The 26,860-nt window shown below is 44.2% G+C and overlaps 1 protein-coding gene across 2 annotated transcripts; it reads left to right on the top strand.

Moving 5' to 3' along the window:
- Positions 1-22: 22 nt before the first annotated feature.
- NCAPD2 (non-SMC condensin I complex subunit D2) lies at positions 23-26,160 on the top strand (the record flags this gene model as incomplete). 2 transcript variants are annotated; one of them, XM_080360552.1, is made up of 31 exons in its annotated part: positions 23-152; positions 264-339; positions 475-533; positions 985-1,148; positions 1,624-1,763; positions 2,657-2,784; positions 2,869-2,992; positions 3,074-3,221; positions 3,769-3,966; positions 4,476-4,610; positions 5,163-5,247; positions 5,883-6,051; positions 6,318-6,439; positions 6,986-7,195; positions 9,204-9,378; positions 10,951-11,035; positions 11,185-11,318; positions 12,687-12,819; positions 14,348-14,432; positions 14,536-14,642; positions 15,023-15,151; positions 17,051-17,162; positions 17,468-17,591; positions 17,786-17,941; positions 18,157-18,334; positions 19,370-19,464; positions 22,220-22,300; positions 24,297-24,483; positions 24,740-24,866; positions 24,996-25,154; positions 25,339-26,160. In XM_080360552.1, 31 exons carry the CDS (start codon positions 23-25, stop codon positions 25,416-25,418), a joined length of 4,035 nt encoding a protein of 1,344 aa, XP_080216678.1. In that variant the 3' UTR covers positions 25,419-26,160. The 2 variants fall into 2 exon arrangements, with proteins under 2 accessions (XP_080216678.1, XP_080216677.1); XM_080360551.1 differs by having other exon boundaries at positions 14,536-14,700; positions 14,937-15,151.
- Between the last annotated feature and the right edge of the window lie 700 nt (positions 26,161-26,860).

Below are 26,860 nucleotides of genomic sequence, written 5' to 3'. Positions count from 1 at the left end.
CTGTGGGGCTGTGTTGCGGACCATGGCGGCGGCCGACGCCTGGGAGTTTCACTTGCCCCTCGTCCCTACCGACCTGCTGCGGGACAGCGGCCCTGGGAGCTACGTGGTGCAGGAGATTCTGCCCGCCCGCGAGCTGCCGCCCGCCCTCACAGGTAAGGCCAGACCCTACCCCCCACATACACCCCTCTGGGCCTGGTCCCGCTACCGGCTCACGGCCGCGACCGCCTGTGTCTTCCCGCGCCCCTCCCCGTGTTTCTCCGCAGCATTCCGAGCCGCCTTCCGGGCGCAGGGAGCGCTGGCGGTGCTGCAGCACTTCGACCCCGTCTACAGCTTGCTCCAGTGAGTACAGAGCCATGAGCTTGGGGCCGGGGCTGCTGGGGAAACTGGGAGCAGGAAGGCTGGTGCACCCGGGCGCTCGCCTCTCTCCCTGATGCTGTTTACTCGCTGCTTTTATGCACTCTGCTTGCCCTGCAGCCACTTCCAAGCTGTGGGGATCGCTGTGAAGGAGGATGCCCTGGAGCTGATGATGCAGGGTGGGTATCTGCTGTAACCAACACGAGTGATCAAGAGGTTGTTCTCCTTTGGCAGTTCAATGATGACATAAAGGCTAATGTGACTTGACTAGCTGGGTTGCACCCTCGGCCCATTCCAGTAATACGGGTCTGTAATCTTGGTGAACAATGCTGAGCTGTGCATGTTCGCTGTAAGGGCAGGCCGACAAAAAATCCCCTTCCCCATGTCCCTGGAAAATATATCTTTGGGATGCATCAGCTTTGCATGAGTATTTCTTTGAGCTGATATGGGGTTGTGGAGATAGGACAGGACAGCGCTTCCAAGGTTTGGGTTGCAGGGGGTAGCCCTTGTTACAGCTGTCAAGATGTGAGCACACATCTTTGGTAATCTGATGACTGCTCTAAGTCTCTAAAAGAGACGATGATTGAAGGGCCTGGCAAGGAGTGCTCATGACTTTCTGCCTTCCTTCAGTGGCATCTCATCACTCCAATGAACTTCCTGCCATCTTGGGTGTTTCTGGGCTGAGCCATTCTGACCGCGCTGCTCACCTCAATGCTCTCAAGATGAACTGCTACTTGTTGGCTGGTCTGGTGGATGCCTTTGAAATGGAAACCTGCAGGAATGGTTTGTTGGAGGTGGGTCCTGGTGGGAAGGTAGGTGAGGGGACTAGGGGGAAACTGAGGTGCTAAAAATAGAGAATGTTGTAAGTTTGCTGAACTCTGTGGTATCTGTCAAATTAGACATGATGCCAGCAGGAGCAGTGCATAGTGTGAAGTGCTGGTATTTCTGTGAAATTGTACATGGAAAAGAGCCAAAGGACAATATGAGTCTAAACATCATCAGGGATTTTGATACTGAGGCCTCTTTTTCACTCTTCAGTGTCTGGCTAGTACTTAGTGTGCCAGTATTTTCTTAAGAGTTCCGTTCTGTGGTCAAAGATGACAACAACAGTCACTTGATATGGGCATATCAGCTTCTGATACATCTTACTGTATGTCTAATGCTGTAGAATTCAACAGTAGTTTTCTTTTTGGAGGGAAACAGGGTAGTGATGGCTTTTTTTCTGTTGTCAAGTTGCTGATGTATCTCATTGTCTAATCTCGTTTCTAGAACAAGAAAAATCGTACCAAAACCTCTGGATCCGTGTGGGAAGAGGAGAGGGAGCCACTTTTACGGTTGCTCATGCAGCTACTGCAGCTGGACCTCTGTCAGCTTTGGGGTGGTTCGATGGTGGAAGAAGAGTTTGTCAGGTATTGGATGGAGTGGATGTAGAGGTGGGATGAGTGACTGGTTTTCTGGAAGGGAGACTTAAGTGTTAAATCTGCCAATGAAGTAGTATTACAGTCCTCTGTGGGTGCATATCACTGGGAAACTGAGGAAACCATCTTGAGGCAAAAGTGGTGCGTTAGGGTAGTTCCTTTTCCCTAGGTTTTTTGGTGGCAGAGATAAAATAAACAATGTATTTGCAAGGTACAGCATAGAGCAGCTCAAGGTGGGTGCCTCCTGTGGAGGGACCCTCAGTAGAAAAAAACTTGGGACAACTATACCCCTATAATCCAAGCCCCCACTGCACACACGTCACTCTGGCCCAATAGCAAAATTAGAGTCTGGGGTCTCCCTATTCTTCATTCGATCCCTTAGTTTTTGTCAGGCAGGTTGTCAGTCAAAGTTCTGACATTCAGTTGCTATTTTGCACCTGCAGCTGGGGAAAATAAGCTCTTGGTAACAGCTAAAACATTCTTCTTTTTCTTGTCTTCTGTTAGACACCATTCCGTTCATTTACTTATTTCCAGTGATGCAGATCTTCTTATCTTCTGAGGCCTTTTACACTTAACGAAGCCAAAAGTTCACATGTTCACAGCTTGCAGAAGTTATGCTAAGCCAACTTACTTATGATTAAGGCATTCTATATAAGCAGTTTTTAAACAAGTTCTATAAGAAGCAATGTACTTACGGATGTGTTTAGGAATGACATAGTTTCCTCATGCAGGCCTCTAAAAATCAACTGTTGTTTTCTCAATATTTTAAGGATACCAGAGAATCTCTCTGGTATGAGAGAAGCGTTTGCCTAGTGCAGTGTGCTTGAATGATGTTGGTGCAAGTTGTGACAGTGAGGTTCACTGTCTCTCTTCTGTGGCTTTAGCTTAGTGACAGGAAGCTGCTACCGTATCCTGGAGAATCCAAGTATTGGTCTTCAGAAGTACCGCGCCACACGGGAGACTGTGACACGTCTGCTCGCTATGGCTCTGAATCATTATGGTCACCAGTTCAGTGAGTTCCTGCTCTTCTATCATCTTCCTGAAGCTGTTCCCAGTTACTTTCCCTGACCTCTTTCTTTCTTCTCATGTATGAAAGGTGCCGCTCTGAAGATCACACAGATGCTGCAGCACTTTGAACATGTAGCCTCAGTGTTTGCACAGGCTGTGAGCCTCTGGGCTACAGAGTATGGTCTGAAAAGCCTGGTGGGTGAATTGCTAAGGTAAGAAAAATACCCTGAGGTTTGTCCTTCTGTCCCTAGCAACTTGAGGTACCCTATTCGTTGTGTCATCTTTCTGCACAGGGAAATTGGACAGAAATGTCCGCAGGATTCAGCTCGTGAAGTTTCTGGAATGAAGGGCTATGCTATCTTCGTATCTGAACTGGCTGAACAGATTCCAGCTCTGATGCTATCCAACATAAGTGTTCTCCTGTGTCACTTGGATGGGGAGGTACGTTTCCACAACATTACCTGTCCAGAGAAGTCAAGTGGTGGAGGTGCTGCTATCCAGTTTTTCTGTCCGAAAACAGAAACTCTTTGACCGAGAGGAAATAGCCAAAACCCTGCCCCTTGGAATAGGTTATGCCCTTACCTAAAAAATGTAAAGGAAACAGAAACCATGACGTCTACTATCTGGTTGTCACTCTCAGATATCAAAGAATGAGAGGCTGTTTACTAGTCTGAGATCCCAGCTCTTGTCCCTTGTTCTTTGGTACTTAATGAGTTTGTCATTGTGTTACTTTTTCTTGAACTGCCCTTAAAAGCTGTGTTTCTCATATAAATTCTTGGCTTCTGTGGACTCAGTTGATAGCAGGGTTGCATTACTCTGTCTTGCAGACACAGCCATGTTCACCCAAGATTAATAAAATGTTCATAATGGAGAAATTCACTTAAAGCTGCAACCTGGGACTTAAAAGGCCCAACCTATGGGCCTTCTTTCCACTTGGCATATCAAGTTGTGTTTTTGTCTGTTCCTGGTTCAACAACTCTTTTTGCAGAGTTATATGATGCGAAATGCCATTCTGGCGGCTATGGCAGAAGTGCTGGTTCAGGTGCTGAATGGTGACCAGCTGGAGGAGGCTGCCCGTGGTACTCGGGACCAGTTCCTGAATATACTGCAGGCCCATGTCTGTGACATCAATGGATTTGTGCGCAGCCGTGTGCTGCAGCTTTTCACTCGAATTGTTCAATGCAAGGTAAGTCTGTGGCAGGGAAATGATGTTGCCTTGGTCATCCTTTCCCCTGTTGTGTTTTCTAAGGGAATTTCTGTCATCCTGCTCTTTGCAGAGACTGAAGTTTCATAGAGAAAGGTGTTGTCCCTGTATACATTGTGTCTGCAATTCCTTTTTCCCAAGAGACCAGAGATCCTAGAGATGAGGGGACTGGGGAATAGAAATTAAATTCTGCTCTTTGTGTCTGGGACAGACTAGAAGGAATCACACAGTACATAAGCTCTTTTTGGACATTGGTATGGGAAAATATCACCCATGGTAGATATGCTAAGACTCAACAGGACCCTGGATAACCTAATCTAAATCCTTGCTCTCAACAGAGGTTGGACCAGAAGATATCCAGAGGTCCCTTCAGACTTAAACTTTTCTACAAATCCTTGCCTTTTAGTACCTTAATAGGTCTGCAGTAAATAACTTTTCGTGAGTCTCCAGGCCTTCTTGTTAACTTTGTCTGTGTTCTTATTATGTCCTAGGCCCTGCCTCTGACTCAGTTTCAGTCTGTGGTATCGCTGGCTGTTGGGCGTCTCAAAGACAAATCTGTGGTAGTAGTTAAAAATGCAATCCAACTCCTGGCTGCATTTTTGTCCAACAATCCCTTCTCCTGCAAGGTAATTGCAACCAGTGTGATGAATATGCTAGATGTCTGTTTGCAGGCTGAGTATCTGCAATGTGCTATAACCAGGGAAGCAACTTTCCTGTGTCTTGTGAGAGGGACAACATAGCATTTGATTCTGTGGGTGCGAGCTTTCTGGTTTTCCCAGGTTCAGATCTTGCTTTCTCTGACTCTTCCCTCTCTTGGTGTAATTGAAAGGGATGCTGGAGGCCAGGAAGGTTGTGCTTGATTGTGGAAAAACCTGCAGCAGTTTGATTTGGATCCATTGTGGGGTTTCTTTAGGATCAGAATTAGTCTTTTAGAATATTCTGCACAGGGCGACAGCTCTTTGTGTTTACTGCTCTTTCACCTGAGCTGAGCCTCAAACTGGCAATTTACAGTAGGTGCCATTCTAGGATGATGGCTGGAGTCTACTACTCCAGTTTCCAAAACCAGGGTTATCTGAGGGGCTTGAGATCTTAAAACAGAGTGGAAGAGAGAGAATTCTAGCATTTCAGAAAAAGGAGGATAAGTAACATATTTCTTATTCTCTTCCTGCCATCTTCAGTTAAGCTGTACTGACTTGGCTGAGCCACTGAAGAAAGAGGTGCAGAAGCTGCAGGAAATGAGGAATCATAGCAGATCTGCAGCAGGTAATTTCCCTTCTTCCTCTTTCCCGTTCGCAGGGCGTACCAGGGCTTATTTTTACTCATCTTAAATTTGCTCCTAGGTTGTGATGGCTTTTATCTCAGATATTAACTCATGTGAGATGGTGAGGCCAGATAACTGGGATTAAATTCACAAGTTTTTTGTACAATGGTGTTAGAAAAAGACTGTATGAATGTCCATATCTACATCAAGAGTCCATTTAGCTAAATACCTTATTTTTCAGGGTGAGAACTGAAAATACCTATGAACACCCTCCCAGGTTTCCATTTTCAATGGTTCAAGGACTGCTCAAGCCATAATTTTGGTTAAATATAAAATTAAACTTGAGTAGCTTTGGACCTGGTGCTGCCTACAAAATGATAAATAGCAAATGATGGTTCTCTCTTACCTGTCTTTTTTTTTTTACTCTCCGTAGTTTCTTTTTTTTTTTTTTAATGCCAAAGAGTTCTTATCTGATTTTACTGCAGTCTGGGTGGGATCAGCAATGGGAATAGTGCCTGTCTGTAGATGAAAAATAATTGTAGAATTCTTAAGTTCCAGATTAATTTCTCTCCCCATTTATGGTGTCATTTGAGTCTCTGTATTCTTTGCTTTCTCTTTTTTTTTTTAATACCTCCAGCAATCACCCCAGAGGAGGAGTGGGAGGCAATGCTGCCAGAAGTTAGGGCTGCCACACAGCAGCTCTTTCAGCCACTGCAGGAAGAGGAAGAGGAGGTGCTGGAGGTTGAGGAAACACTGGAGAGTATGTTGGAGCAAATCACTGGGCTGCTGAGGAAGCTGAATTATAAGTAAGAAGGCTCTGTAGTTTGAGAGAGTGTTTATCACAAAGGGGTGTGTTGGTCTCCAGTTCTTTGTTCAAGAAAGGTTTGAGCTCCAGGGTAGAGGGGTGATTTCCAGTAACATTACTCTGTAGGAAGGGTTTGACTTGAGCACCAGCACAAGATGCTGGCAGGAGCTGCTTTCCCAGGTGTTCTGGGCAAAGTTGGATGATTTCCCTTGTGTTCTGCCCTAACGGCTTACTGATATTCTTCTCTTGGGCAATGTCATTGTCCAGGAGTGCAGCCCGCCTTACGCAGAAGGCCCTGTGTCGCTTCCAGGGGAAGGAGCCCTTCAGTGGTCTCGCAGAGGAAAATGAGGAGGCAACAATCCTGGGTGTTCTGAAGAGACTTTACACAGGTAACTATTTCAGATCACTCTCTTCCCTAAGTCCAAGCTGATGCCAGAGCTAGACCAAAACCCTCTGCAATGTCCTCCCTCTCCTGACCTGTGTGGCTTAGTCTGCGTGTACTTGACAGTTCATAGAGCACCACCATCTCTGGATCATTCACTTGTCTAGTGGCCTGACATTTTGGCTGGATCACAGTAGTCCTGTTGTTTCATTTCTGCTCGGAATCACTCAGTTTTCCCACTAGAAGTGCATTTCCAATACTTTAACTCACGTAATAACTACTGAGGGGAGTTTACCCCAACTGAACCATGCATTTCTCCACCCCTGCATTAAGGTGTCATTTCTGTAGTGCATCCCATTGTAGTACTGGAACTTGGTCTACAGCATGTTGAGATTTTTGTCTTTGTAGCTAAATCTGATGGCAGAATTTGGATTTTTGTGGAAAACTTGCTCTTGGAAGATGTCACTATGGGGTGAAGATAGAAGGGTTGAAACCATGCCTGTTTCTCTTGTACCCTCAATACTGTTCACAAGCAAGTGTTTGTGCTATGCAGGCTCATGCCCAGGTGAGAACAGTGAGGATTCTCCACATATCAACAGTAATCCTAAGACTGCAGTCATTGTACCAGAGGAGCAGCCTCAAACAGAGCTGATCAAACAGGAGATGTTGGTGCAATACCTGCAAGATGCTTACAACTTCTCAGTGAAAATCACAGAAGCCCTAAGCCTGATCAGCAAGATGATGTATGAAAACTGTAGCTCAGGTGAGTAAAGTAGCCATGGAGCCCTTTCTCCCCTGCTCAGCGTTTCCAGATCTTTTCCCCTGCTGAACAGGCAACATGAGAGTGGTGGAGCTCTAGGGGAAGGGGAAAACGTTGAAGGACCTGCTCTTCGCTGAGCAGATGTTACAGGCGGTTCTAGAATGCTGGAACAGCAAACACCATCTACATGAGTGTCGTGAAGAGGTTACATTAGGGCATAAAAGGGCTTTTTAGGAATCAATTTTTTTAAAATATTGAGGTTGAAAATGTTTTTGAAAGCCAGGTGACCAAAATGACTGAATTTATGGAGGCTCCCCCCATCCTGTGGGAGGGGAGGTATGGTCATAATCCCAGCCCAGATTCTCACAAAGAAAGCATGGCCAATGAAGTTGGGTTCTGTTACCTGCTCAATGCCCTGATGCAGCTTCAGATGTTATGCTGCCCACCAGAGGGGAACTGAGCAGCTTGTCTTGTTCACCTCACCTTTACTTAAATTTATTCTGTAGCTAAAATTGATCCTGATCAACAGTTTCTATTGCTTGGTCCTTTTTAGTGCTGTAGTGAAAGGTAGTGACGAGTAGGCCTTTGAGTTAATTCAGCTATTCATATTTAATATTAGAACTGTTGTAACCAGTTAGACTTTTTTTTTTAATGTTTATAATGAATCAGCACTCCCAAGGGGGCTGGGGCATGGAGGGGCACAGCTCTCCCATCCTCCCTGGCACATCCCCGTGCCAACCACTCACACAATGCTGGGGTACAGATGCATCTGGGCACTAAAACATGCTAGCTTCATGCAGACACTTCTGAGGCTTCATCCGTGTTAAGAACTCATGTGTTGGCCGTGATAAGCATGTGGGCTTCCCCAGTGAGGTTTCCATGTCATTAGCACAAAAATGAACTTCTGAGTTGTGTCATTACAGGTTATTTGAAGTTCCAGCCTGAGAGAGTGCCCCTCACCCAATATTTAAAAACCTGGGGTTTTGTTTATGTTTTTTTTATGGCTGCACAGATTTTACTAACTTTCCACCTCCCTATTGTCCTATGCTGTAGTGTAAGGAAGGCAAGTTGAGTGTCTGGACAGGCGAGACATTTTAAGACATTGTCTCCATTTAGACATGGTATGCTGCTGGGTGGGGGGATAGTGTTTAAGTGATGCATGTGCTCAGATTTACAGTTTTTAATTATGATTTAAGATTTAAAGACTTACCTTTATTTTTTCTGTTGCGAATATGTGTCTTGTGGTGTGACTGGGGGCAGGGGAAGGATACCAGCTTTTCTGATGGGAATCTTCATTCAGATTTATAATCACAGAATCACAGAATGTTAGGGATTGGAAGGGACATCGAAAGATCATCTAGTCCAATCCCCCTGCTGGAGCAGGAACACCTAGATGAGGTATAAGTTGAAACTTATACTGGTATAAGCTCCTACTTCACCAGAGGTCAGACTCTACGTTCATTGTACAGTCCTTCTAATCATTACTGTGACTCTCTTGTGAATGCTCTCCAACTTAATGGTTTTCTTGCCTTATGAGAAGAAGACTGGGCAGTGTATTTCAGGAGTAGTCAAAATGCAATCAAATACATTATTCCTTACCCCATTTATACATCAGATAGCTTAGTTCCTCTGGTTACAGCATTGCACTGGGACTTAGATTCAGCTGTTCTTGTCTGCTGTGACCATGAGATTTTTTTTTTTTTCCAAAGCTACTGTTTCACAGACGAGAATTTTGTTCTTTCTCAAACATGCTCTCCATGCTGCTTCTCCTAACTGTATCACATCTGATTTTTAGTGCAACATTGTTAACCTGTGCCGGTTTCCTCCAGGACATCTACATCTGTGTACTAGTGACCCCATTCTGACCTGAACCCTCTGCAGACAGTAGCAGCGATCTTAGACACTTGCAGAGCTTGCTGTGAGAGCAGTACACCTATGGATTTGTTTTGATGGCCTCTCTGATGGGGATTAGGAAATAACTGCACTAACGCAACTGTTCTTCTCTCCCCAGTGGTGCAGGAAGCCATTGAGTTCTTTGTGACAGTCTCGCAGTTTGGCATGCCCCAGGCACTACTTGGAGTCCGCAGGATGCTCCCCCTCATATGGTCAAAAGAGCCTGGTATTAAGGAGGCTGTGCTGGACGCCTACAGGCGGCTCTATCTGAGCCCCAGCGGGGATTCAGAGAGGTATGGCTCTGTCTAATTATAAGGTTGTTTTCCTTTTTTTTTTTTTCTCTTCCCCCTCCCCAGTTCTTCTTTTGGGGAGCTGTTGGGAAACCAGTATGGACAAGAAGAGAAATGAAAGTTGCCACACTTTGTGCTGAGCTGAAACGTAAGGTTATATATCTGAGTATCCCAGTCTTCCTGTGGGATCTTCTGCTGAGCTTCTGTTCTTGGTTTGTCATAGTGTTCATGTATAGGAAATCCATGCAGCAAAACTTCATGTAAGACCATATGGAAAGAGAAGCTGAGAATTATTTTAAATTACACTGTTATCAGGCACTCACACTTAACATTCTTATAAATTTCACTCTCATGCAAGGCACTGCACCAAGACACGTGTGCTCAGATGATCTGAGTAGGGTCCTTGTGTGATAGGGAACAAGGAGTGTCACTTATGAATGTTTGTTTTGTCAGTGGAGTTCTTGTTTGGCAACAATAAACTGATATTTTGGATGACCCTTTCGGGAGTCAACTGTTGTTATGGAGTCATCCCGTATCGAAGGGACTTTCATACTTTACTCTCTGGGTGAAGTTGTTGCCCATTGCCATTTTGGAAAGAGGAAAGGTATATAGTGTGGTCTAAAGTTGGAGCTATCTTTCTGTTACCAAAGCTCAGTTTTCTTGCTGACAAGCCATGCATGTTATGGCCTTATCTGAGTGTAGACATTCTACTTCTGACACATTCCTTGGTGTTTACTGGTTTTCGTACTATCAGTTGTGTCCTTGATTTTTCAATATACACGATTTCTTCATGCCTCCCACTGTACAAGGCTAGTTGTTACTATCATATAGGTGCTTTCACACACATTTCTATTTGTATTTAATTAAAACTCATCTTAAATGTTTTTGTAACAAATCTCTGTGTGGCAGATGAGAGGATGTTAGTGTGGTCTTTGCTAATCTTTATTGAGGATTTGGGGGTGGGAGCTGGGTACCGCTTTCATGCTTGTTTCTTCTGCGCTAGAGAGGAGCTGTGTCTCCTCTCTAGGGTGGCACTTTATATTTTTATTGGCACTTGGCCACGTGTAAATCCTGTTGGATACACATTGACTCAGATAAGCATGATCCCTGGTGAGACTCACTGTACCTCACCCACATTTGTACCATCAGGGCAATAAAAAACACTCTCTGCTTCTTATTTCTTCTCAATAGTGTTGCCCGGAGAGGACTCCTGCAGTTTGAGCTCTGGCCTTATATTTTCGTAGAAAGATTTTCAGTTTCTTGTGCTCTAGGGAGTAGTACTTGTGGTTGAAAGGAAAGTGGGAAGTGGGTGATGAGTGCCCCTTGTTGAGCCTTTGAGCACCAGGAAGAGCAGCAGTGGACTTCTAAGCCCATGTTGTGCTTGTTGAAATGTGAACTGGGTGACTTGGAAAGCTCCAGCTTGTGGAGGGATAAGTTTTTCTGTCCCCAGGGATCAAGTCTGTTATTCAATATATGTTCTCAGCTCTCTGAATAGGAACGTAATTGTGACAGTTGTTTTTTCTTTACCCTTTAATATTTTTTAAAATTTTTATTTTATTTTTTCCCCCTTCAAAGGGCCAGGGCCCAGAACTTGGTGCATTCTCTCTCTCTCATCATGGTGGATGCATCACTAGGAACAATACAGTGCTTAGAAGAAATAGTGAGTACTTGCCTTCCCTGGGTTTGGATTGCATTTGTGATCTTAAGTGTCCATTGTATTAAAATGATAGTTATTGCAGTTAATGTCTTTGGTTTGAAGTCTGTCTTCCTCTGCCTCTCCCTACTTGTTTTATTGCATTTCCTTTCCAGCTCTCAGAGTTTGTGCAGGCAGATAAAATAAAGCCTGCTGTGATCCAGCTGCTTTGGGAGCGATTCACAGAAAAATCTCAGTGCTCGGAACTAGAACGACGTGCTGCTGTGATGCTGCTGGGGATGATGGCACGGTGAGCCCAGGGCCTGGTCTAACTCTGTGAGTGGGAGGATGTACAGGGAGTTGATTTTTATTGAAGAACTGTGGGTGCTGCATCAGCTGACCTTTTGTTCTGCAGCTTCAAAATTAGTAACCAGGTCATGGGGTAGTGAAGCCTGGAATTAAACAAAGTAGGCTGAGTCCCACCAGCACAGTTTCTGAACAAGTATGACAGTGTTACATTCTTTGTGTTTTGAAAGCCCATCCCTCCTCAGGGTTTACTGTGTCACAGCTCTGCAGCTTTGTCTGTGTTTGGATAAGAACAGTGAGAAGCTGCTGAGTAGAGATGTCTGGAGCTTTTACCATGGAGGGAAATTAATCTGCTTCCCATTCTGGGGGCAAAAAGAGTGTAATTGCACTATAAGGTTTTCTTTCCCTCGGTTTCCCAGCCCAGTAACCCTGTAGCATTTAGCTTACCTGCTGATTTCTTCTTGCTCTTCCTACTTCAGTCCTTCATCAGTCAAAAACAGGTCAGCATAATGATGATATTAAAGTTCTTGGGTCTGGAATTGGAGCCAGTTCTGCAATTTGAGTATTAGATATTCTTTCCAAAGTATTTCTACCACCCCATCCCCTGTACATGTAGCAGAATTGCAGACACAGTCTCAAAATTAATATCCTTCCCTAAAATAATGTGATTTAAAGAAAACTGTAGGTTTCTGGGGTATCCCATGAGATCCTGTGTGGAGTCCATGGTTATGTGTGTAAAATAAGAATAGCATCACCTTCTTCACAAATCTGCTAAAGGAGGTGATTTTGCTTTTGTCCTATGGCTATGAACTTTTTAGATTCTCTTTTTGAATGCATTAGATTCTGTTCTTGCCATCTTCACCCAGTTAATTGTATGTTCCTCAGACCAGGCCTGCATAATTCTGCCTTTCGGAGGCAGAAAGGGAGTTGTGTAGGCATGTTTTTTGTGGAGGGTATAGTTGTTTTGTTTTGTTTCCCACAGTAAGGGAGGAAGTGTCACACATCACCAGTCCTGAGCTGCTGGACTCTTTTCTGTTTTGCAATGTTTTACTTTGTTCTTACCCTTTTAAGTTTTGCTCTTTTCTGATAAGGAGATTCAAGAATCTTCTTTCTTTGCAAAGAGACAGTGTGCCCAGTGCTGTTCACTTTGGAGAACCTACTCTCTTAGTGGAGTATGGATTATACTGGCTTCTGTGGAATATTGCTTGCTGCTCCTAGAGCTATATCTTGAGTCATTGGATGGATTTATTTTCCCCCTCTTACTCAAACCCCTGCCTTCTGTGAGGCACAAGGAGTATTTCTACCGGTTATGCATATTCCTGTAAACTTTCAGCAGCAACTTCTGTAATACCCCGTCCCTTCCATTCTGTAGGAAGAAGCCAGAGATCATAGGTAGCAACCTGGATGTCTTGGTGACAGTAGGGCTGTCTGACAAGGTATGTGAAGATTATTGCCTGGCTCAAGAAGTATGCAATGCCATCTCCAAACTTGCCGGTAATCCTAAGGTAAGACTCTTAGCTTGTTCTTGAGGTCATCCAGAAATACAGTTGTCCAGAGACAAAGAAGAGAGGGAAATGTTTTATATTGAGAAGAGAGAGAAGTGATAAAGTTTCTACTGATTTTGAAATTAAGGAAGTTGAGACCATTCAGCAGCACTGTCTAGAAAGCTTAGCACACATCAGCGAACACATAATAAAAGCATTTTCATTAGGCAACAGGCTGAATTCAATTAGTAAAGAGTTCAGTGCACAAGAAAATATGTTTTTCTTTCAATTATTTTCCTCAGACTCTGAGTTCTAAGCTGATTTGTGTTTCCTCAACCGTGAAGTCCTTTCCTCTACTGATGTTTTCTGGTGTTGTGATTCTTTTGCCCTCCCTATTAATTGATATTTGGGAGTTGTCAGCTGTACAACTGAATATAAAACATGAAAGATTTTCAAACCTGCCTATGTTGTACTTACAACAGCATTTTTGAGGGTTTTTTTAATGCACTTGAAAAAAGAAAAAAAACCTCTTTGTTTCTTCACTCAAGCATTTTGGGCATTTTGCTTCAGGCATTCCAGCATAAAAGCAGCCCTCCTTCACACAGCACTGTCATTCTGCATTTGCACCTTCAACTGGGGACGTTACTACAGGACCTTCACGAATTAATGTGTATTACAACATTCTTAAATGTCCAGAAGGTGACTGTAGTTCAATTTTAGGTTAACTCTGCATTTAAGTTTGTATGTGAGAAGGGACTGAACTGTAGGTAGTTGAATGACTGTGGTATTAATAGCTCATCCTTTCCATTTCCCCTTCCTCCTGAAATATAGACCGTATAGACGGTAGGACTGTGAATTGAGAGATTTTTGTTTCCAGCTACTGAAAGCTGGTAAACCCTCAAGCAATAACTTGTTCTGGTCAAGTATATCTTGATTAGGCAGCCACAAATGTGCGAAGACATCTTGGGCATTGTCACTCATACTTGGTTTAATAGTTCTCTCAGTTATCTTATTCCATATTAAAACGTGGTGGGACTGATAAAGAGCATATGCAACAGCCTAAGTGTGAGATGGTGTTGGATCCAGAGCTATCCTCTGTTATTCCTACTGATGATATTTTGCTTTTAAACAAAACCTCATTTTTCTGGAGTTACTACTAGGCATGGGCATGTAGTTGACTTACTGTTGGTAACTGAAGATGCTCTAAAGGTTTCCCTCTTTGCTCACTGTGGAGAATGAGTAAATAACATCAGATCTTGAGAGAGTAATTTTGGTATTTCAAAAAAGTTATTTTGATTTAAGATGAAGTAGTGGATCTCCCTGGGTTGGCCTGGGATCATCATGTAGTCAAGCTTCAAATCCACTCAGTGCTGCCACCATGCCTTCAAAAGAGACAGTGATGTCCCTGCTGTGTGTTTAGTTGCAGAGCAATACTGTTTGTCCCTGCCATAGGTTTGATTAGCATTGTGCACATAGCAAGGTTATGTACTGGAAAGGGCATGGGGGTTTCCCCTATGTGGTAAGAGTAACTCATCTGTTCTCTCTGCAGCCAGCACTGGGGAAGAACAGTGCACCTTTTCGGCTGCCACAGGACCACATGCTCTTTGGGTGCCTGCGTGAGGCTGTGAGTAAAGGTGAGCTCAAGTTAGCAGTAGGTTTGGAGGCGATAGAGTTGGGCTGTGAGACAGCCTGTGTTGTTGCTGATACTTGTGGTACATGGCTCCTTCTCCTCATCAGGCTTTGCTCAGCCAGACGGTCACTGGATCCCCTTCATGGAGGCAGCAATAAAGCTCATCTACCAGCTAGCAGAAGGGGCAGAGGAGATATGTGCTCACATCCTGCAGGTGTGCGCTCAGCAAGCTCTGGAGAAGCTGCAAGAGGCTGATGGGCCTGAGAACACTGGTGAGGAAAAAAGCTGGTGGAGGAAATTTTTTACCCATGGTTTCTAGTGCTGCAATTGGGTGGCCTAGAGTAACTACATGAGGAGAACAGGGCAAGAGAGGCTAGTGAAGCTGTTGGCATGTCAGGGTGTGAACACTGCAAAAGAGTCTGGAGCATGGAGATGGGTTATACAGTGAGACTTGGCAGTAACTGATGGGAGAGGAGGTCACTGAACTGTAGTAATTTTTCTCCACTAGATCCAGGGGTTTCCCCTAGCAGAGTCTCTGGTGCTAGCAGTCTCCCCACATTCCTGCTCATGCATCTGGTGTCCCTTGTGGGACAGGTGGCAGTGCAGCATGTAGCATATTTGGAAGTGTCAGTGAGTGCAGAGCTACGCAGACGCCGCATCCTCAGAGAGCAGGAGAAGAACAAGAAGCATCCGAACAGCAGCGCGAAGAAGCAGAGACCTCAGGTGAGAACTGAGGAGTTTTTTTGTTTTTTCCTATGGGCAGCTCTTCTAGTGTCCCACCTACTGCCCTAGCAGACTTCTGGAGAATGCACTCCTGAGGATGCACAAGGTCCAGGATAATGTGCACTTTTGAAATAGAAATGGACATGTGTTGGTCAGGATTGACAGGGAGAGCTGAGGTCTTTCAGTGACCCTGTTCAATAAAACTCTCATGCTGGTCTTGGCTTTTGAAGAGCCAGACAGGAGGGAATAAAGGCTGATGTGCTGGCCATGCTTATCCTTCTTCAAGTCAAACATTTGCTTTCCATCATCTCCTTTCTTACCAGTGCAATATTTTGTAATTACTGCTAGTGCTGAAGAACACCCTAAGTTTTGGAAAATAGCTTCTGGAACCTTATGCCATGGAGCTTGAGGGTCCTATCTTCTCTCAGGTAGTAATAACGAAAGTTTAATAGTAGCCTTCTTAATGGGATCTGTAAGATAGAAATACCCTATTTGGTTAGGACTGTCTTGGAACATTTCACAGTATCACAGTATGTTTGAGATTGGAAGGGACCTCAAAAGATCATCCAGTCCAATCCCCCTGCTGGAGCAGGAACACCTAGGTGAGGTCGCACAGGAACATGTCCAGGTGGGTTTTGAATGTCTCCAGCGAAGGAGACTCGACAACCCCCCTGGGCAGCCTGTTCCAGTGCTCCATCACCCTCACTGAGAAGAAGTTTTTTCTCAAATTTAAGTGGAACCTCTTGTGTTCCAGCTTGATCCCATTACCCCTTGTCCTATCATTGTTTGCCACTGAGAAGAGCCTGGCTCCATCCTCGTGGCACTCACCCTTTATATATTTATAAACATTAATAAGGTCACCCCTCAGTCTCCTCTTCTCCAAACTAAAGAGACCCAGCTCCCTCAGCCTTTCCTCACACGGGAGATGTTCCACTCCCTTAATCATCTTTGTTGCCCTATGCTGGACCCTCTCCAGCAGTTCCCTGAGAGGCCCAGAACTAGACACGATATTCCAGATGTGGTCTCACCAGGGTGGAGTAGAGGGGAAGGAGGACCTCTCTCGATCTACTAACCACCCCCCTTCTAATACACCCCAGGATGCCATTGGCCTTCCTGGCCACAAGGGCACAGTGCTGGCTCATGATCATCCTGTTGTCCACCAGGACCCCCAGGTCCCTTTCCCCTACACTGCTCTCTAGTATGTAATTTCCCAACCTATACTGGAACCTGGGAGTGTATAGTCCAGAGTGTAGCGATGCTGAGTTTATTAGGTAAGAATAGAGAAAAATGTTGTGTGTTCCTGGGTATCTGGTCTCTGTTAGCTGCCTACAGTGCTGTGTCCAGAGAAATTTGTAGTTAATTTCCTCATCCACCCTGCATATACGTGCCACTACCATTGCCCACACAGAAGGAAGTTACTATGAGATTTTTTCCAAGAAGCAGCAGTTGGATGCAGATTTGGTCACCATGCAACGCCCATGTCTCATGTTGCTTTTGCCTTGCTGCAGGGTTTCCCATCATTTGGCTCACAAGTTCAACAATTCAAAGGCTGCTTTGAACTTCTTGCTTTTGGGATTTGCATGTCCCTTAAGCTATGCCAGACTGACACTGATGCCAGATGTGTCCTATGTCTATCTCAGCTTAGTAGTGTGAGTGGCTTAGGCTTTCTTTTCATTGGTGTTCTGTGGCATGTGGACTAGCAAATCCTGGACTACACTTCACAAGTTCATTCAGATCTGAGGGAAAAGCAGGTTATAAAACTCTCCATCAGTCTGTTGTTCTCAGCTCTAGTCATGCTGCTGGTAACATCCATGCATCTCTTGCCCAAGAGAAGAGTACTTCATGAAGGAACGGGTTATCATTGCCTGTCACCTTTTCACGGTCTTCCTTTCTGTCCAGAGCACAGGAAATGAGACCACTATGGAGGAGGAGCTGGGCCTCGTGGGAGCCTCAGCTGATGACACCGAGGCTGAGCTCATCCGCAATATTTGTGAGACAGAACTTCTAGATGGTAAGTGTGGCTGCCAGCAAGGAGCACTGGCTCTGGCTGCCTGTGTGAAAGAACAGGTACGACGGGTAACAGATCCAGGACAAAGGCTATTGCCTTCAGAAGGAAACACTGCCGTTTTTGTCCAGTGTCTGTTTCTATGTGTGCTGCCTGTTTCTTTGCTCTGCCACTCTGGAGATGGTTTTTCAATGCTGAATCAAACAGTTTCTGTAATCTGCAGAAGTTCTGGGATAAATTGAATAATTGTTCTTAAAGAGGGATGTGCAAACACGGCTCTCATACTTGCTGTCTCCATCCCCACTCTCTAGGGAAGCACCTGTTCTCTGCCGTTGTTCCACTGGTGCTCAAGATCTGCAACAACCCTGGGCTTTACAGCGATTCAGCGCTCTTAGCTGCTGCAGCCTTGGCCTTTGGCAAAGTCTGCATGATCAGGTAACACCTAGTCGTGCTGGTGTTCATTTCCCAGCCTTCCTAATACTAAAGCACAAGCAAATGTTGCAAGTCCTTTCCTGTGGAGAGAGCAAACGCAAAAGAGTGTTCATAGATTTTTGGGCTGGGAGTGGCTTACTCTCTGAGAGATGGGATTTTGGTATCTATGTCATCTTTTCTGTACCCTGTCCTGTCAGCTCTGAGTTCTGCGACTCCCACTTGCGCCTGCTGTTCACTATGATGGAGAAGTCCACTCTGCCTGCTGTGAGATCCAACCTCATTATTGCAGCAGGAGATCTGGCCATCCGTTTCCCCAACCTGCTGGAGCCTTGGACATCGCATCTCTATGCCAGGTAATGCTATGCTCATTGCTGAGAGAGGATAGGTGATGAGAGCTCTGTGGAAGGGTCACACTGGGCCTCCAGAGGGTGAAAATGGTCCAGGAAGCCAATTCTGAAGGTGTCAGTGCAGGGAGACAACAGCCCTGGGCTGTGGAGTAGGCTGTCATGGGTATTGGTAACATAGAGATACTCAGCTGCTTTCTGCAGTACCTCTGTTTTTCTCTCAGGTTGCGGGACCCCTGCCCAAGCGTGAGGCAGACGGCTGCACTGGTGATGACTCACCTTATCCTCAAAGACATGGTAAAGGTGAAAGGCCAAGTAAGCGAAATGGCAACTCTGCTAATAGATCCAGAGGAGGCAATCATGGGAGTAGCTCAAAACTTTTTCAGTGAACTCTCCAAAAAGGCAAGTGGATGCTCAGGGCCCTTCAAGAGAGGGGAAGGGCTGGTGGAGGTTAAGTCACTAACACGAGTTGAGTCCTGGAGAAGGTGTGTCAGTGGTGTAGAGCAGCTCTCTATCCCTCTGTGTTGCCTAAATGAGGGTAGATCAAGGAAATTTTTCAACACAAGTTTTGTTTCAACTCTGATATTGCTGAATTTTACTTCATCCATTCACATCAGAAGGCAGGCTCCAAACCAGTGCCTTGTCCTTTTGCTTTCTTGTCTATGCCTAGCACAGAGTTGGGAACAGGTTTCTGCAGTTTACCTTTAGACTTAACAACAGAGTTCCTTGACCGTATGGTTCAGGCAGTACATTATCTCTGAAACCTTTCAAAGTTGTTCTTGGCTGCGTGACATTGAGACACTTAAAGTGAAGCAGGTAAAAACAGTAGCAGCATTGCCCCATACACTGCTCATTCAACATGAAGGCTGCTGCAGGCCCTTCAGAGTTTGAGATTTACTGCCTGAGAAACCGCATTGATATTGGGGCTTTACTATCTTGGCTTGCTCTGTTAAAAGCAGAGCCAGCCACCTAACTGCACTGAATTCTTATCTCTGCAGTGTCTATGACAAAACCATGTAAAAATAGTGGGAAAGGGAATCTGGATTGGGTCTTTTCAGGCAAGATCAGAGACAGTTCCTTGGCCTGAACTGCTGTGCAAGATTCCTTAATCAGGAAGCTTTTTTTTTTGTTGGGTTGTGACAAGGTTGGAAAGGAAAGAAACTGCATCCAAGTCTGCCAAAGACCAGAGATGTTGCAAACCAAGGGTTGCAGTTGTTGTTATCCTGTTGGTTGTTTCTTTCCCTCCTTAGCTTCAGCCAAGTAGTCGTGGTTAGCTTTCGCTGGCGGTATACAGCTGATTTCAAAAAGCTGGTGTTTTCAATAAGTAGATTTGGGATGGGGAGGAAGGAGGTAATTTTAAGTGGGCAGCTTATCTGGCTTGACTCAAGCCATCCTTTGTAATTCTTTACCTCATGTAGAACCTTCTGTTCTGCACAGGGTAATGCCATCTATAACCTGCTTCCAGATGTAATCAGTCATCTCTCAGATCCTGACTGTGGCATACAGGAGGAATCCTTCCACACTATTATGAGGTATTCTGGGGTTAATGAAATATCTTTTGACCAGAACTATGTTTATGCAAAGTGAGGGTGCCAGATCCAGGGAAGACGAACTACAGTGACATACAAAATGCTTTTTCAGTTGTTCTCCTTGATCTTTTTCAGTCTGTATCTGCAATGTAGTCATGCTGAGGGGAATCCATTCTAAATCCACATAGTTGGGAGTGAGGAGAGACTCCACAGAGTTTCCACTAGCTCATTCAAAATTACTTTTGCTCTAGAAAAGGAGATCTGTTGGTTTTATGCATGGGAACATGTATATACAACATCAGGAGAACACAACAGATTTGAAAGACTCAGCTGCCTTTGTCATTTTGGTGGCCTGCTGGAGTTTAGTAAAGCTGTAATTAAAGTAACAGATTTGTGTTCGAGTTGTTTGGTTTTGTTTGTTTGAGTTGAGGGCTTTTTTTGTTTTGTGGGTTTTTTGGTTGTTGTTTTGGTGGTAGTGGTTTTGTTTGTTTGTTTTCAAGAATGCCTCCATAGTATAGAGATACATTGAAATATTTTAATCTGAGGGCATCAGCTGCTCATAGACAGCATGAAGAATGTCTTTAGTGGTAAATTACAGAAATTTTCCTTTCATATCTGAAACTTAACCACAGGAGGAATTTTCTGAGTTGCCTGAATCCCTGTAGATTGCAGAGGGGAGTGTTGGACAAAACAAAAGTATTGCTGTTGCTGAAGAGAGGAACAATAACGTCTCCAGTGTTTTTTTCAACTAGAGTCTTTCTGTCCACGAGACTCTAGTGCATTTAGGAAGGGGGATGTATTTCGGACAGGTAAGAGTTGCAAGGCACAGAAAATGTCTATTAGTGAGGCTGAAATTGAGACTGAAAATAATGTATGGCTGCAAAAGTATATGTATGTTTTGCTTCAGCTTTCAGTACGGAGGGTACTGTGAAATAATTGGAAATACAGCACATGGCTACTGACAGCATATATAAAGGGGGAAGTTAGTGTCTGATGTGGAAGCAAATCATCAGAGAACCCTGAAGAAGGCATGTATGAAAAGAATGGGACATAATCCTTGAATTTTCAGTACAATTTTTAATAAATGTCAAACTGGAGGTGTTGCCACAGACCTAGAGAATAAGTGCGATTAATGTGGTTAAGACAGCTATAGATGGACTTTTCTGACTTCCAACAGCATGCAGGGAGAGAGCTGGAGGTGCGTGGCAAATAAGAGAAAAGGCAGTATTGATTTAACAAAGTAGACCAGGTATCAAGTTAGTTTAAAGCTAATTAATTTTAAAGAAGACATGATCATCAGTGTACCACATCATATCCTTTAAATCAGAAAAAAGCAGAGAGTAATTGAAACTGTTTCCCTGTGTAGTACTATAGAAAATGCTTACATTGTGGAGAGGGTACATCTTAACTTGGAAACTGTGGTGGACAAAGTACATGCTAGGAAGGAAGCAGTGGCTTATGCTGCAGGAATACTTGCCAGACTGGAGAATAGAGAAGTGTAAAAAAGATTGGGGTAGTGGGGGGAGCATCACTGTTAAAGGATTAACTTGTGCAGAATGAGAGGGTTACAGTAATAACCAAGATTAAAACTAGCAGAAAAATGTCTAAGATTGAATGTTTAGAAATTGTTTAATCTCTGCTGCAAAGCTATGGCTGAAGTTAGAGATACTTCCCACTTGCTGTTTTAGCAGTCAAGTTATTTCTGGTTTATGTATAGGGAAGCATAGGAAATGCTGGTGAGACCTTGCCTGGAATGCTGCCACAGTTCTGGTCACTTAAAGAAAGATGAGTTGATGCTGGAAAAAATGCAAAGGGAGGACTACTGAGGATCTGATCTCTGTTCCGTATCTTAGAAGAGCAGCTTGGTGTTGGTGGTTGTAGACATAACAAAGACTGAACAAGGATGTGCTTAGAGCAGTTACATCAAGGCCAGTGGCAACCTGATTGAGCTTGAGTTAGCAGAAATGGTGGTACAAGAAAAAGAGAGGCCATCAGGACCTTCTTAATAAATACTTATTCAGTGATTTCTGTAATGACATCATGCAAAATGCAGAAGTATTTAACTGTGTTAAAGTCCATGTCTCTCTATTCCTCAGCATTTAAGTTCTGTTAGGCTTTGTTTCCACTTTAGTGCAAAATAACTCTCATTTTTGCCTGGATCCAAAATACAGCAACATACCTTCAAAAAACATAATGAAAGAAAAAAGTCACAGGACTTTTTTTTCCTGCATGTGAAGGAAGAAAACCTGCATGTCACCCTGTTCCCCTCAAGGTCTGCTTGTAAGACATACTAGTCTGCCAGCGCAACTTGAAAAGTGAGGAGATTATCTGGAGGTGTTGCATACTCCTGAAACTGGATGGAAGGAGCTGATCAAAAGTTGACACTGCAGACTTCCATCCAGTGTCCCTCCTACCTCAGACCGCAAACAGATATTAGCACTTCTCACTCCAGGCCTGCCAGGGTTTTTGCTCTAGCTGGATTTCTTCATTTAAACCTAGGCAGGTGTTATTATGCAAACATGCTGTTTTAATTATACATGATGTTATAGCAGCTGTCCCCCAACAGGTACTGTGATTACTATTTGAAAGGTATATAGGCTTATAGCTTCAACTGAACCAAGTCTGAGGCATGCAGAGCTCTCTTGTCTTCTTTTGAAGACCAGCCAGCTGATAGCATAGCTGCAAGCATCCCATGGTGTAGGCAGAAATGGGGTTTCCTCTCTGGGCTCTTAACTTCATCATTTTTTTTCCTTTGCAGACATCTCTTCTCATATATTACCAAAGACAAACAGACAGAGGGCTTGGTGGAGAAACTTTGTCAGCGATTCCGGACTGCCAGGTGGGTTCTAATCCTAATTTTCCTGACAAGCAGGTCTGCTTCTTGGGAATTGTTAGAAGAAACTACCTTGTGTACAGTGCTTTTAACAGGTTCCCGTCATGTTCTTTATGTGGCAAAGTGACAAACGCTGAGAGAACCTGCATTAAGTCCCTTTTTCTTTTTTTTTTTTTTCCTTCCTATCTTGCTCCTAAAAATATATTAATAAATATGTATAAATTAAGGCTCCTGGTCTTACTACACTGTTATTGGCCCCTGTCCCCTCCCACCTTTCTTAGGGAAAATGTTTTGTGACAATTTAGATCTTCATTACAGCTGAGCAAGGACACACCCCATGTGGGGGTTTTATGCACCTCTGTGGTCCTTTCCCTTGTATCTTGGCTGAGAAACTGGTGTGTTCAACTGGGAAGCTGGGGTGTCCCCAGCAGTCCTGCCTGGGGTGATCTCAACTATCTGGTTGATTTAGACGTGTCCTTGTTCTGTGTGCATGGGCTATGCAGAACTAACTCAATGCCTCAGACTTCGTTTTCTTATTCGAGGGCTTGTGCCACTCTGTGCTTATGCCTTTGCTCTGCTCTGTCTGTGAGATGTGTATGTCTTGCTCATGGTGCTGATTACAGAGTAAAGAGTGCAGAACCCATCCCATGAATCTGAGACATTGTTCTGCTTCCTGAGTTTTGAGGGGTTTTTTTGTTGTTGCTCCTTTTCCCAAGCTGTAACCTCACTGACACAGATGTACAGATGTACTTTCTTTTTTTTTCCCCCCAAGATAGTAGAAATTTATCTGCCTCTGTCAGGTACTTTCAATGGTATCTTCATCCACTTGATGAAGATGCACTTCCACTGGATTTGATGCACCCTGCCTTCCTCCATTCCTGTGGTTTTCCTTCTCCATTGTTGTGGGTTTGCCCTTGAGGTTTAAGCTGTGTCTGCTTATCTTGGCCATTTGTACACAGTGCCTGGGCATGTGACCTGCTCAGCTGCCTCAGGGGTTGCATATTCCCCAGAAATATTTGGATTTTATTTCCTGAGATGGAGTGGAAAGCGGCCTCTCTAAAATGCCCTAATATTTCTATACCACAAAGATGATCACTTTAATGCACACTATCAGTAATGCTAGAGCAAGGCTCTCCAGGTTAAAACAGGAGTTTATCAGAAAAGATTTTGCAGCTACCATCATGCTCCTCAGCTTTTCTGGAGCTCTAAACGTAGCAACCTGCCAAGTATCATTCAGACTTTAGACATGGAAGCAACTGGATGCTGTAGCTTTGTTCTCCATCTGTCTGTGTTTGAACAGTGCATTCTGAGAGGGTATATGCAAGACAAACTTCTGGCCCTCTGGTTTGTATATATTAATAATAAGGGCTTTGGCCTAGCTTTTTCCCCCTCCCATTCCACCACAGTGAGCTACATTAAGAATGTTAGTTTGCCTTTCTTTTCTTTTCGGTAACTACTTCTGGAATTGAAATGTGTCCTTTTTGAAACAGCAGTTGTCATCTGTTCACTTTGTACATTAATGAAAATGGCCTTCTTTATGTAACTGGCCTGTCACTGGACAGGAAAAAAGAAAAGAGAGAACAAGTAAAACTTCTGCTTGAAAATATCTCAAACATGCAAAAATGACTAGCCAGGGTTGTTTATTATTCAGTTGAAATAAGGCCCTTCAAGAAGTCCTCACCTCACTGAGTGTATTATTGCCAGCTAGAAGGAAAAAACTTCTCACGCTTTTTAAACGAGGGACTATATTCTCTAACAATGAAGCCTTCATGTTTGTCTGACAGACACTAACTCAGTGTCTTTGATGGAATACAGTGGTGGTTGTGAAGTGGTTAGTATGGTATGGCCTCTAACTGACCTGTAACAGAACAACCTGAATCTCATGTTCTGCAGGGCAGAAGCACCTGCAGGAAATGCTTCATCTTCATGTGCTGTGCTTCTAGGTAGGATGTGCACATCCTTACGCATCCCTTTTCATAAGAGCAATCTTTGTCTTTCCTAGAACTGAGCGTCAGTATCGGGATCTGTCCCACTGCCTCGCTCTGCTTCCCCTCTCAGAACGGGGCCTTCACAAGCTGCAGGACAACTTTGACTGCTTTGCGGACAAGCTCCAAGACCCAGCTGTCTACAGTTGTTTCCAAACTGTGCTGGCTCGATTCCGCAGAGCAGGCAGCAAACCCGAGACTAAAGTAAGGATGGGTGGCAAGTGTCCAGGCCAATAAAACAACTTCTTTTTATACACGATGATTGGGAAAGCCTTGTAGTTTTCCATGTTAAGCAGGCTACTCCTTGGCCCCAACAATTTATCAGAGAACTTGGTGACAATTCTGCTACAGATGTAACACTTCTCTCCCCCCCACTTTCCACGCTTTCTTTTGTCTCTTTTTTTTTTCATTTTTTTCTTCTTTTTTACCCCACTCTGTTACAAAATTACATCTCCATCAGGTTCTGGCTGAAGAGCTGGAGCAGAAGCTGTCAGCCTCCCGAAACCGAGGGCTGGATTCAGTGGAAACATGCCAGGAAGGTAGTCAATCTCCAGTGCCAGAGCCGGCCAAGCAGAAACCAACAGGAAGTATGTTCCTTTTGTGAGACTGCAGCCTTCCCCTGATCCTGCAGTCCAGCAGAGACACCTAGGGACTTTTCCCTACGTGACCCTTACAGACAGAATGGCCGCTACCTTTATATTTCTCTTTCTTGGCAGGTTCACGTCGCCAGCCCCTGAGCACAGCCAACAGGGATGAAGATTTTGTCACACCCCAGCCTCGTGCTCTTCGAAACCATAAGCGTACCCAAAAACGCCCTCCACCCAAAAAAGCTGTTATTGCTTTCTCCAGTGATGAGGAGAACAGCTCTGAGGACGGTAAGGCACTGTACATTTATGCTCAAAAGGTGAAAGTGGAGGAAGACTATAGATTTGCCCCATCAGGGATGTTCCTTTGGTAATGGGCAGTTGTGTGGGGGTTCAGAGGGCTGCTTAGGTTGCCTGTAGCTTTCTCTGTTTAAGGCAGTGGAGTGCTGGTTATTGACACATTTTACTCCCTTAGAGCTATTGGGAAAACTGGAGGAGGAAACCCCCACAAAAACAACTCCCATCACCAGATCTTCAGGCTCCCGGCTGCGCTAAGGGAACCATCTGCTACTGTCTTTAATGAAAAATAAAACTCGGTTTATGCAGCAGTTGTCTTCTCTTGTCTGAACCACTGGGTAATATGACAGTGCTTTAAATGAGGACAAAATGGAAGCTACACACCAGGCTGAAGCAATTCCAATCCTGTCTTTTGATATCTCCACAAAGAAAAGGCAGTGATGAACATAGCTACTGCTTTGAGTGGTTTCACAATGGCTTTGCACATTAAAATAAACCACTCTCATTAAAAACAAACAAAAAAAAACCCCACACCTTTGGAAGAAAGTCTTTCTAAGAAGAGCCAAACTAACCACTGAGTACAAAATGCTCATTCCCTTCCATTTTGTACATGGTTATAAGTACACCATTCAGCTTCTCTTAACACAGGACCAATACAATTTTTCTGACTTTGGGCCCTTTTATGTTTGATCCTCTTTGAAGCTCTTGCCATGCAAAGCCCTGCAGGGCTTTGAGGGGAAGTTACCTACATCTTTTTCTTATACAGATCTCCTCAAGAGTTGAGGGATTGGGGAAGTGATGAGGAAGCCAGACTTGGGCTATAGCTAGAGTGCTTCAACAGAGAATATGCGAAGTCAGTAGGAAAAGAATACAACTTAAAGTTTAAAACAAAACAAACAAAAAACCCCACACAACAACAACAAAAAAAAGCAACACACCTTCAGAATTATCTTTGCCTAACTCTGATTTGCTCAGGTTACTGAGTATACTGGTAACATGGGTAGTCTCACTGCACTTTTTGTAAGGCATTTGTGTGAATCCAGTTATGTTTCAAATAAGACTGGCACTTAAGCTCTTTCCTTCCAGGAATGCCAAATTGGTGTTCAAGTCAGTCCTTGCACTCCTTGGACTGCCATGTGAACATGAAGTGCCCTGAATTTGAGTTAATCACGTAAACAACCTTTAACCTCCTGTCTCACAGGCAAATTGGCATTTGTCCCAGAGCTATTAGTACAGAATTATTTCCTCTTACCTGTCAGTTACTTAGAAAGCAGACTAGTCACTAGCTGGGCAGGCATCAGAAGGGTCTTCCCGTCAGCAGGTTCCTGCAGATCTTCATGTTCTCAGTCTCTGGGATCTACCAAGTTCCTGCAGTTGTCATGGTCACCCTTGGTTCTCCAGCATGTAGAACCTGCTGCTCAGTTCTGTGGGCTGGCTGCATGAGTAGTGACAAAAGACTGCTGTAGCTTATTTTGGTATCTATTAAAAAAAAGGAAAAAAGGCATTACGAATTGCATTGCTTTGCATTGGCCTTAATAATATTTTTTTTAAATGCCAACATATGAATAGACATAAACATGTTAGATGCTGTAGAAACAAGTAGACTAGGGAATGATGGGATGACAGGTGTATTTGTTGGGCTGGGACATGGGGATCAAATCCCACATCTGAGTCCCACAGTTCACTGGAACGATGTGCCC

Source organism: Nesoenas mayeri (genome assembly GCF_963082525.1).
Source record: "Nesoenas mayeri genome assembly, chromosome: 1".
Lineage (NCBI taxonomy): Eukaryota > Metazoa > Chordata > Aves > Columbiformes > Columbidae > Nesoenas > Nesoenas mayeri.
This window is presented reverse-complemented; position numbering and strand designations above follow the sequence as displayed.